The sequence below is a fragment of the Acanthisitta chloris genome, unplaced genomic scaffold (assembly GCF_000695815.1).
Source record: "Acanthisitta chloris isolate BGI_N310 unplaced genomic scaffold, ASM69581v1 scaffold24635, whole genome shotgun sequence".
NCBI lineage: Eukaryota > Metazoa > Chordata > Aves > Passeriformes > Acanthisittidae > Acanthisitta > Acanthisitta chloris.
Genome location: NW_008672466.1, coordinates 6,211 through 17,140, shown reverse-complemented (window position 1 = coordinate 17,140; position 10,930 = coordinate 6,211). Strand labels below are relative to the sequence as shown.

Genomic DNA, 10,930 nt, shown 5'->3' with positions numbered 1-10,930 from the left:
ACAAGCAGGTCCTTTCCTCTTTACGTGCAATGACTCTGTCCCTGTGCTGAGCAGCACAGCAAGGTGACATCTGCAGGATTGCTTCTGGTGGCATGGCATCAGCTTTCTAACTACCACCAGAGCCCAGAGCCACCAGCTGAAAGCTGCCACTCTCAGTGCTGAGGGGCAGCACCACCTGCAGCAGGTGGGGACCAGAGACACGTGGCTAATCACATCCCCCCTTAGCCTGTGGGGACAAATCACACCTGGCAGCTCCTCCACCTACCTGAGGTTTCTTGTCTCTTTCCTCTGGAGAGGTGTCTGTTTCTCTGTATACCACAGCTTTGGTTACCAGCATGTCAGGGTGCTGGAGTTTTGCCTCTTTGATTGCTAAAGCCAGTGCCTAGAAACCAGAAGGATGAAAGCATTTATCCTCACTGTCTGCAATCGGGTTCCCTGACAGTCAGAACACAGCTGGAGCAGAGTGGGATTCCAGGAGGATAAAGATGCAGGGGTTCAGAGCTGAACCCACAGCAGCCTGCAGAAGAGGTGGAACCTAGCACTGACTGGGAATTCGTACACCGTTCGGATCTCTCATGTGCTGCCTCTTGCTGTTTCTTTCTGTGGAGATGTGCTACATACCAGGCTCCCTGCTCAAACCTGGGCAAAGGAAGAGCAGCAAAACCCTAGAAAAATCTACAATTATCAAATTTATTATTGTAATTCTAAAAGTTATTTTAGAGCCTTCTAAATGCTTTTATCTCTAATTTTTCTTAACCAACAAATCCCAAAGGGTTAGGCCACAGGAAAATGACCCCATGGCCCCAGAGATTCGTGTCAGTCTCTGTTATTTCATCATAAAAGTGTGTCACTTTTTGTTCCTCTGTCACAGAGGCACAGGCAAAACACCATCACCTGGAGCGAGCCAACCTGGAGTGAGACTAGTGGGAAAAGAGAAAGGACCTGGGTCGCTTTGGAATATTTCTGCAGAGAAAGGACACCTGGCAATGTGTTTTAAGACAATTAAAAGGTGATGCCACCACTAGGCTCTGTGCTGGGATGTGACCTCTACCACTGCTTCATGGGCTGGGGGTCACTGCACCCATGGGGACCTGCCCTGCTGGACAGGCTTGGGGCCTCAGGGGTCAGTTTTTGGAGAGAAGTAGTAAACAGGTATGAGCCAAAAGCAGAAACGTGGTGCTGCAGCTGGAGACAGGTAGAGCTGGGCAAAGTCAGGGTGTCCTGATCCTACCTGGTCCTGGTCCACATCTTCATCTCCTGTGATAATGATGCGCTTCTCTATCCGGGTCTCGGAAAATCCTCCTTTCACAGTCTGCACAAGGAGAAGGAAAGTACTCACCCCAGCTGTCCCACCAGCCAGCTCTGCCCTCAGGAGGAGGGACAACCCCAGCATCACCTTAGGAACTGCCCCTGTAACGCAGCACATCTCCCACTGTCCTTGACTCAGCGCATGGTGAGGTCAAGACACAGCTGGCCACAGGTGGGGGAAAGAACAGGGCTGGGTGGCAGGGACCAAGCACCTCTCCTTCTGCTCAGGTCCCTCACTGAGCTTCTACTGTAGTTTACAGAATCACAGGATCATGTAGGTTGGCAAAGGCCTCTAAGATAATAAAGTCCAACCATTCCCCCAACACTGCCAAGGCCACCACTAACCATGTCCCAAGTGCCATAACTACACATCTTTTACTCCAGGGATGGGATGGTGACTCCACCACAGCCCTGGGCAGCTATTCCAGTGCCTATGAAGAAATTTGCCATAATATCCAGTCTACCCTTCCCTGGAACAAATTGAGGCCATTTCCTCTTATCCTGTTGCTTCTTACCTGGGAGAAGTGTACTTAATTTGTGGATGAAATGACCATGGGTGAGGTCCTCTGCTGCAGCCTTGTCTCCTTCATTTCCCACCATCGCTACCCCTGGCCTGCACCTGGCTGGATGCACACCAGACAGCTGGCTGTCCTTGCCTGCTGTTCCCTGGCTGGATGGAATGGGCAGTGCACAGGGCTGAGCCAGGCACGGGGTGCTGTGTAGGCTTGCCCTTGCCACAGGACAGCACACACTTCTTGGCTTGTAAGGAGGAGAGGGGCACTTTCTGCTGTACTAATCACAATATAAATCTACCCATCTTCTAATTCCAGTGGCTTCCAGGAACCCCTGGCTGGCCCCTCTGGAGCTGCTCTCACCTTGGTAACGTGGGTAGTGGTGGAAGTGGAGAGAGTTTCTGCAGTGGCACTGAATATGCTGGTGAGCACCTCCTTCCCAGCGGAGCTGCCAGAGATCTGTGGGACACAGAGCAGTGGATCAGGGGGCTGTCCTGGGAGAGGCCCCAGTGCTGGCTCCTGAAGAGCTGGGACCTTCCCAGCAGGATGCACCATGCTGAGAGCCAAGCTTGGGAAAGGAGAGAGTGGCAAGGGAAAAAGGCATTGCACTATGCTTCCAAGTGGACTTGGGAGTTTTGTGGGGACAAAGAGAGGTTTCCACAGGTACCCCAGGCCCAGAGCTTCTGAAAAGGGTCTCTGCAGCAGGGAGATGGTCTCATGGCAGCTTTCCACTCTATCCCACCCACACTCAGGGCCACCTCAGCACAGAACTCCCAGGCTGCCTCTAGCTCTGTCTGTCCCACTGTGTGTGCTGAGGGCTGGGAAGGCTGGAAAGGAAGGCTGGGAAGGAAGACTGGAAGGAAAGACCTCTGGGAAGGCTGTGCTGCTGCACAAAGGGTCGAGCCTGGGGCAGCATTTGGCCAGGCTGGACTCCATTGAAACCAGGCAGTTGGAGTAGGAACTCCCTTTGCAGAGGAAGTCCTGCTGCTGGGCAGAGTGTTGGTGGCCATCACCTTCACTGAGAGTCAGGAGACTCTGTGGGTGGCCTTGGGTGGCTGGGCAGGACACCCACGGCTAAGGGTACCTCAGTCCACTATGAGAACGCACCAAGGATTAGGCTATTTTTTGGAATTACCCTCCTCAGGCAAATACTCAATGTATCTGGCACAGGAAAAAAGCCACAGGTCAGGGTCCCATGGCATCTTGCTCCCCATCTTTTGAGAACCCTTCAGCCCTTCCCAGTACCAACACATCAGCCAAGGGTGCCAGCGCTGGGCACATGGGATGTGGCCCTGTGGGACCAATCCCACCTGGTCCCAGCCCCACAGGGCTGCCTTCCCCCTGTCCCCCACTCAGCCTGGCTGGTGGCACCACGTGCTGCCCTCACCGGTGAGAGGGAGCGAAGATCTGTGGCCGGAGCAGCCCCTTTCCCAGCCTTGGTGCTGTGATCCTGAAAGGAGAGCAGATGGGCATGTTGGCTCAGACACAACATGAGGGCGAACGTGGCAGGTCACCCTCTGCAGACACCCCCAGTGGGGCACAGCTGGACCCTGTCTCCCCCACTGGAGCAAAGGGACTGAGGGGCAGCAGCTCCCCTGCCCACCGAGGGCCAGTCCTGCTTACTGAGGTCGCCGGTGCTGTCTCTGCGGTGCCAGCCTGGGCCGTGGCAGTGGTGTCCCTGCTGCCTGGGGGGGCTCCATCCACCTGCCAGGGCAAAGCAAACCATGTGAGCCTGGAGGTGCTGGGGAGGGGGTGACACTCACAGGGACAGTGTGGCTGTCTCTGCTGCCAGAGGAAGCCAGGGAGGGCCATGAGGCCACAGACACGTGCGGTGCAGCTGGCGACTCTCACCCTCTGGGGATGCTCCCATGTGCCAGCACTGCACAGCAGCATGGCAGATGGGGCCAGAGACACAGAGAATATCTCTGGGTGAGCTTTGATTTGATGTTTTGGGGATTTGAGCAAACCAAAGGTGAGCAGAGGCCCCCAACCTGTCCCTGTCCCCCCAACTCAGCCCCTGTACCTCCCAGCACTGGTGCCCAGGAACAGGTTTTGGTGGCCTGAGGCTTGGCACAGCCATGGGGGAGCAGGGCCATAGGAGGACAGAGCCACCATGTCACCTGGGCTGAGTCTGTGGTGCCAACCCGGTGGGGAGCGGAGCCATCTGCTTCAGCTTTCTTCACGCCCGGCCCCAGGCCGACGGTCACACCATCCACTTTGGGGGCTGATGGCTGCAGGAGAAACACAGCAAATCAGGCACTGGGGCACGATGCCAACAGTCCTGAGTACCCTGCCCATAGCAGGGGCATGGAACAAGGTGATCTCTAATGTCCTTTCCTACCCAAACCAGTCTGTTAGTCTGCTATTCTGTGCTTCTTGTGCACCAGCCCCTGGTAGAGCACCCTTGCCCTGCTCCTCTGCAGATGCCACACACAAAGGATGTCCTGATGCAGAGCCCTACCTGGGCAACAAACAGGGGCTAGGCTGCTCTGGGCAGACAACCACCATCCACAGTGCCCTGTCACCTACACACCCCAAATCACACCTGATGTTCTGTCCCTGGGGTTTTCAGGAACTTTTTGGATAGATTTAGAGGCACCATGGATAAGGGCAAACGGGTCTTCAAAAGGTAGGTGAGATCCACTAAATCCATTTCACCTGTCCCACAGCTGGTTTATGATCTGTACCAGCTCCTGGTGACTCTGGTTACACCTGCCTGTCAGAGCCACAGGGGAATGGGGACAGGCTTCCAGCACTCTTCCCCTACAGGAAACTGGAGCTGCCAAGGGCTCCTGCACAAGTTCTCAGCATTCCCAAGCCAGCAGCCTCCTGCCCACACGGCCCACAGGACACACAGAGTGGATCACCCACAGCTATGGCAGCAGACGCTCCACACAAGGATTTCCAGGTTGGCTCAGAGAAAGCTCCCTCTAATTCTGCATCTTTTTCCTGGCTCCAGGTCTGGACACACCCTGGCAGATCTAGGACTTACCTGCCAGGGCTGGAGGCTGCCCCAGAACGGGCTGGGCAGGAGATCACCCTGGCCCAAGGCAGACACTAGGCTACATTCAACCAAGGCAGGGCTGGCTCTGCCATCCTCTCCCTGCGCGCACACTCAACCCCCACACGCATGCACATGCACTGCTGTTAGCCCCATTACAATCCCTCCCGGCATAGGAGTGACCCTCCATGAGCTCTGGAGAGGATCCCACAAAGCATTTGATAAATCCCTTGCAGCCCTGGCACAACCAGAGAGGTTAGTGGGCAGCACATGGCTCTTCACTACACAGACTGGTCACAATTCATGCAACACACGAGGGCAGCGCCGACGGTTAGTGCCATGTGCTCTTCCCGTGGTGAACATGCTGTGTGGGGTGAGGCATGCGGCAGCCACACGTAGGGGACTGAGAGGTGACGATAACTTCTCCTGGTTAGCAATGTACGAAGCACGCGACAGAGCCATGCAACACAGACACAGCGTGCATCAGGGGAAAGTACCCTGGGCAGGAACCAGAGGGTTTGGAAGCCAGCATGCTCCTCCAAACCAGCTGGGAGTGCACACCAGCGAGGCAGTGCTGGGCACCGGGACAAGGAACACAGAGGCATGATGGCACTGGGACAGTCCCAGGGAATGGTGTCCCTGTGTACCTCTAGATGGGAGACATCTGAGCTCGGCTGGGAGACCTTCTCCTTGCTTTTGACATCCTCTTCCAGTCCAGGAACTACTTTGTGCTGGAAGGAAATCAAGCCCTCATCTTCTGTTTCACTCTTGTCCTTGTCCAGCTCGGGCAGGCTCCGGGAGATGTCCTCAAAGGCTGTGCCATGGTAGTCACCGATCACGGTGAAGTCCACCTCTGCTTCCAGGCTGGAGGTTGAGCTGACCGTGATGCTGGAGCACTTGCGCTCGATGGCCAGGTGGTTGTCCTTCAGGAAGACCGAGTCCTTCTCCTGGTCAGGCTCCTCATCCCCTGTGTCGCTCTCAGGGGCCCTGTGCCGAGGCGGTTTAGCTCTCTCCTCGGTGCCCTCCCTCACACCTGCTCTCTGAATGAGACACAATGGCGGAGAGAGACGGAGCCCATGAGCGCCGCGGGGCGCGGCAGCACTGGCACTGCCCACAGGGACAGGGGAGGAGGAAAGCTGCAGCAAACATCACAGAGTAGAGTCAAACACAACTCAAGCATGGAGACCGAAACCTTTCTGACAGCAGCCGCTTTGCAGGGGGCCTAGGGGGAGAAAGCTACTCAGTCTGATTGTGACAAAAGTCTGTTGGCAATTAATCACCTCAAAAAGGGTCGGTCCCACAAAAAAAGCTCGGCCAGCTTGGAGGCACATCAACGCACTGGTGGAAGCAGATGGATGCAAAACAATGGGTCTGGTAGGAGACATTCATAAAGAGCTCAGACACCAGGGCTATCGTATGTCAGTGACTCAAAAAAACAAACACAGGGAAGGAAAGAGAGAAGAGTTTGAAAGGAAAGGGCCCATCAGCCAGGCACAGTGAGGGAGAAGCAAAGGAGTGTGCCAATTCCACTGAGCATCTGCGTGGCCCTGTGGAGCATCACCCCGGGGGGAGGACCAGGCCTGCATGCTGGGGCGGCTGCTGCCCCAGGGGTGAGTCTGCCCCACCAACGGCACCTCCCCCTCCAGAGGCCTCAGGTGAGCCTCAGGGGTGACCTGGTTGGGTGTCTGGTCAGTGTAATTGACAGCATGGTCAGAGCCAAGGGATGTCCTCCCTCCATCAGCTCGCGACGTGGACATACCTCTCAACTCCGCCGTCAGAGGGTATGTATCCCCTCACCACACTTTGCCACGAAGTCATGGGAAATCTAGACACATCTAGACCCAGTTCTCCCTTAGGAACAGCTCTAAGCCCACTGATGCCAGAGGAAAGCCAGAGCCATCTCTCCAACAGGCTGAGCTGTGCTGGCACACCCTTCCCCCAGCGCTGCTGGGAGGTTGAGAGGTATGAGAAACAGGGTGTCCGACAACCCCAGGAGGAACACGCCTGCAGACACGTGTTTGTGTCTGTACCAATACATACATGGCAGCCCTGCAATGGGAGTGGAGCTGGCAGCACAGCCCTTGGCTGCTCGGGGGGAGCGCTCATACTGCAGTGAGAAGCAGTTAGTAAAACAGCACTGAGACCTGGGAGACCACTGGAACAGCAGTCTTTAAACTCTCTTCTTTCAGGCTGGATTTTACTGATGGGTCAGATAAATCCTTTTCTTCCCCACTTGGTTCCTGAGATTTGCTCTGGATTAGAGAAAAGGGTTAGTTGTAAGGAAATTAACTCTGCAGGAGCTCATCTAGTGCTTACAAGGACGAGGAAAGCTAGTTCATCACCCAGCCACCAGCTTGCTGAAGACAGGGGAGGGTGGGGCAGGCTGGCGAGCTAAGCGAGAAGGGGCATCAACGTAGGAAATGCAAGGGTGAAGCTGGAAGCGTGGGCACGCTGCTGCCGGGGTGTGGGTCTGTGACAGCTCCTTCAGCCACCCCCCGTCGCCCTCTCCTCTCCTGGGCACGAAGCTCGGGTGCCTGCTCGTGGGTTTAGCAAGTGGCATTCTCCAGGGAGCCAACATATCAGCAAAACAAAAGCTGATGAACCGACTGGGCAGCAGGTCTGCATGCAGCCAGTAAGCCTGACCACACACACGGACAGAAAGGACAGGGATGCAAAGCGCCTGCTGTCTGTCAATGGATGTGTGAGGAGCCACTGGACATGGTCAGAGAGCCACACAACATGCGCATGAACGTCCCGTCTGGACAGTTCATTGGAGTTACCACGGCCTCGGCCAGGGTGAGCTCGCAGCCAGAGTCAGGGGAGGCCAGGTCAGCACTGTCTTCTTCGTGCTCCAGGTCAACAGACATATCTTCCTTCTGGGAGAGAGGTTGGGAGGTGTCTACTGAACCAGCTCCTTGCCCAAGGGCCAAGGAGCCCACACTGGCCACAGGTCCCACCACTGGTGGAGAAGCAAGGCTGGTGCTCAAAGGCATTTCTTGTGCCAGACTCATCTTCCCCTTTGCTTTTGCTGATGTCTCGGCTTCAGGCACACACTCCTGGCCCTCCTGGGCTGCCCTTCGCTCTGCTTCGCTTTGCTCAAACATCTTGATCTTAGAGGCCACAGAGGTTTTCCTGTAGCTCTTGCTGTCCTGCCAGCTTCCTGGGGCCATGGTGACATCTCCACGCTCCTGGGACACAGCTCCTGTCTGCCCAGCCACACACACCAATGACCCAGGCTCTGTTTGACATGCCCCACCACTGACTTGCAGCTCTCCTCTGCCTTCACTGACCGAGGCAGAGAGCTGGGTCATCTCACTTCCTCGGCAAAATCCTGCTACAGGGGACTGGAAATCAGCAGCTTCACTGGGAGAAGACTCATTCTGTGGCTGCCCTGGAGCCAGGTCACTGTCCCTAGTAGTCTCTCCTACTGTCGGGCTCCTGCCCACACTGAATTCCGAGTCCCAGTGTGGCTCTTGTGCTTTGGGAGGAGCCCTCCTGCCACAGAACCCTCTCGGGGCAGGTCTCTCAGGATGGCCTCAGTCTGTTGTTCTGGTTCTTCTGCCTTGAGGGGCAGCTCTTCCACACCAGAGCTTTTGTGATGGGACAGTTCTTCCATCCCATAGCCTTCATCTCCAGTCAGCTTCCCTGATGTGGGCCCCAAGTCCTGGAAGAACACCTTTATGACAGGCTTCTCCTCCTTCAGTGGCTCTTTGGTGACAGGGACTTTGCTCTGTGCTGTGACAGGGTCCATGTCCTGGGCCACCTCCCTTGTAGCTGAGTCTCTGACCTGGATTGACTCTACTGCAGTGTCTGTGTTTTGGGGTGGTTCTGCTGCAACAGGACTAGTCCCTTGGTGTGGTTTCCATGAGGCAAATCCCATGTCTTGGGGCTGTTCTTCAGATTCCCTGGGTAGTTCCACCTCTGCAGAGGGGCTCACACCCTTCGGCATGCTCACCCTTCTCACAGGGCTGGTGTTCTGGGACAGGTCTGTGCCCTCAGGCTCGGTGCCTGGAGCTCGCTCTGCAGGGACAGGGATGAATTGCTGGGGAGAGGGCGGAGGGGCAGGAGCACTGGGTTTCTCCTCCTCTGACCCTGTGGTGTGAGTGTGGCCCTGATGAGGTACAGCTGATGGAGGTGATTTGGTCTCTATCTCTTCCATCTGAAGAACCACTCTGGCACTTTCCTCCCTGTCACCATCTGCTTCAACTCTTCTCGAGAGCCCCTGCTCTGTCATCCAGAGGTCTGGGGCCGCTCTCTGCTCCTCAGCCCCATGGCCATCCCCTGCCAGGCCACATGGCTTCAAGCCTCCCACTGGGCTCTGCATCTTCATCTCCTCTGGTCCCACCTCCTGGGAACATGGCAGGTCCTCACTTCCAGAGGGTGCTCTGCAGCCAGGCAGCCCACCAGATGCTTTCTCTGGCTGCAGGGACAGGTCTTCCTCCCACGCAGAGAGGGAATGTCCTGCCAGGCTGGTCCCATCACAGCCCATCCCAGGCTGCTCCAGTGTTCCGACCGGCTTTGCAGACACTGCCCAATGTTGGTGACTTGCTGAGGAAGGGGGTTGGAACCCTTCTGCCACAGGTGCCACATGCCCGGATCCCTCCCCAGACACGTTCACTGTGGCTTCTGGTCTCTCCTCCAAATCAAGCCACCCACCAGTGTCCGAGACCACAAGTGTTTTACTGTCCTTCTCCTCTCCCTCTGGATCTCCTAAGTAGATGATCCTCTGGGTTGCGGAAGTCTCTGAGCTGTCGTCGCCAGACTTCACTTTAATTTTCAGGAGCTCTGTGGTCGTGACTGACACCCTGGCCTCCTGCTTCCTGCAGGCTGCAAAAGCACGTTCCTTGGAGAGCACCTCACCATCTCCCTGGGGAGGCTCTGGCTCCAAAATCTTGGCCCTTTGCCTCTCTTCAGGCTGCTGACAGGGCTTGGGCAGCCCTGGCTCACCGGTGGCTGCTCCTTCGCCCTGCTCCTGGGGCTTCTCCTCCATGCTCTCAGTGGGCAGGTGCACTGCCTCCAGGCTGGAGCTCCCCCTGCTCTCCTTCTCATAGAGCTCATCCTCCCATACAGACTCAAAATCCTCGGGACTGGCAATCATTTTGGCTCTCTTCCGCGTATCCAGGACTGCGGGCGCTGGCTTTTCCTGGCCTGCCACCTCCTGGGCCTTCCCTACTGTCACCTTCACCTTTGGCAGGTTCACAGTCCTGTGCACCTCTGAGGTACCTGCACGTGCTTCTTCCTTCTTGACTCCCAGAGCTTTCCTCACAGCTACCACTTCCAGCCTAGGGGCTTCTCTTTCTATAAATACCCAATGCTCCGAGCCCTGCATTGCAATTGGAGCAAGAAGAGTTAAAGGTGTCAGACACATTGTACCCAACTGCTGCTGGCAGGAGTAGCACAGCTGGTCTGCCTTGCACAGCACTGGCTACATCATCATCATCATTATTATTGTTATTATCATCAATGCCAGAGTTGAGGCAGGGTCTATACAAAGAGCCTGGCAACTGGCTGACGAAGAGAAGGACTGAAAATATGATTCATGATGGAGCCTGAGCCACCGTCCTTTCCAGGGACAGTGCTTTGCTCTGGGCAGTGGCTGTGACACACCTGCAATACCTGCAGCTTTGCTGGCAGTACACAGCCATGCTCCCAGCAGACACATTAACAACCACCAGGGCATCTCTCAGGAGGCTGTGCCCAGCTGGGTCCCCCCTGAATCCTGCTTTCCACTGGCTCTAGCAATCCCCAGGGGTGAGATTTCACTGGAAGCAAGGGTCTGTGTTTTGGGTAGCTTCACTCTCATCTCCAGCCATGTGCCCTAAGAACATGCCAGACTTCCAACAGCATGAGCAAGGAAAGAAGCCACCTGTAGCCATCAGAAGGGCCCTTTCCCCTTCATCCCACATGCTGCAGCTCAAAATCCGTTCTGCCTTTCCAGCTCACCAGGGACATCTCCTCAGAAGCCACTACTCAGCAGAGGTTTCCAGCACTGCAGAAACCAAGGAGTTTGGAAAATGTAACCTGTAAAGGTTACTTGTGAAGGGTAAAAGACCATGGGCTTGGCAGCTGGGATGGGTATAGGGGCTGCAGCAAGGGCCAAGCAAAGGCT

At 56.0% G+C, this 10,930-nt stretch overlaps 1 protein-coding gene across 1 annotated transcript in view; it reads right to left on the bottom strand.

The window, feature by feature from the left end:
• Nucleotides 1-245: 245 nt before the first annotated feature.
• Nucleotides 246-10,930, bottom strand: part of LOC103802091 (band 4.1-like protein 1) — a gene marked incomplete at both ends in the record, with an annotated part of 16,461 nt that continues 5,776 nt past the window's right edge. Inside the window, 7 exons of the mRNA XM_009074544.1 lie at nt 246-382; nt 1,232-1,312; nt 2,184-2,279; nt 3,208-3,270; nt 3,444-3,524; nt 3,941-4,051; nt 5,469-5,861. Coding sequence (XP_009072792.1) covers nt 246-382; nt 1,232-1,312; nt 2,184-2,279; nt 3,208-3,270; nt 3,444-3,524; nt 3,941-4,051; nt 5,469-5,861 — 962 coding nt within the window. The remainder of the gene's footprint in view (nt 383-1,231; nt 1,313-2,183; nt 2,280-3,207; nt 3,271-3,443; nt 3,525-3,940; nt 4,052-5,468; nt 5,862-10,930) is intronic.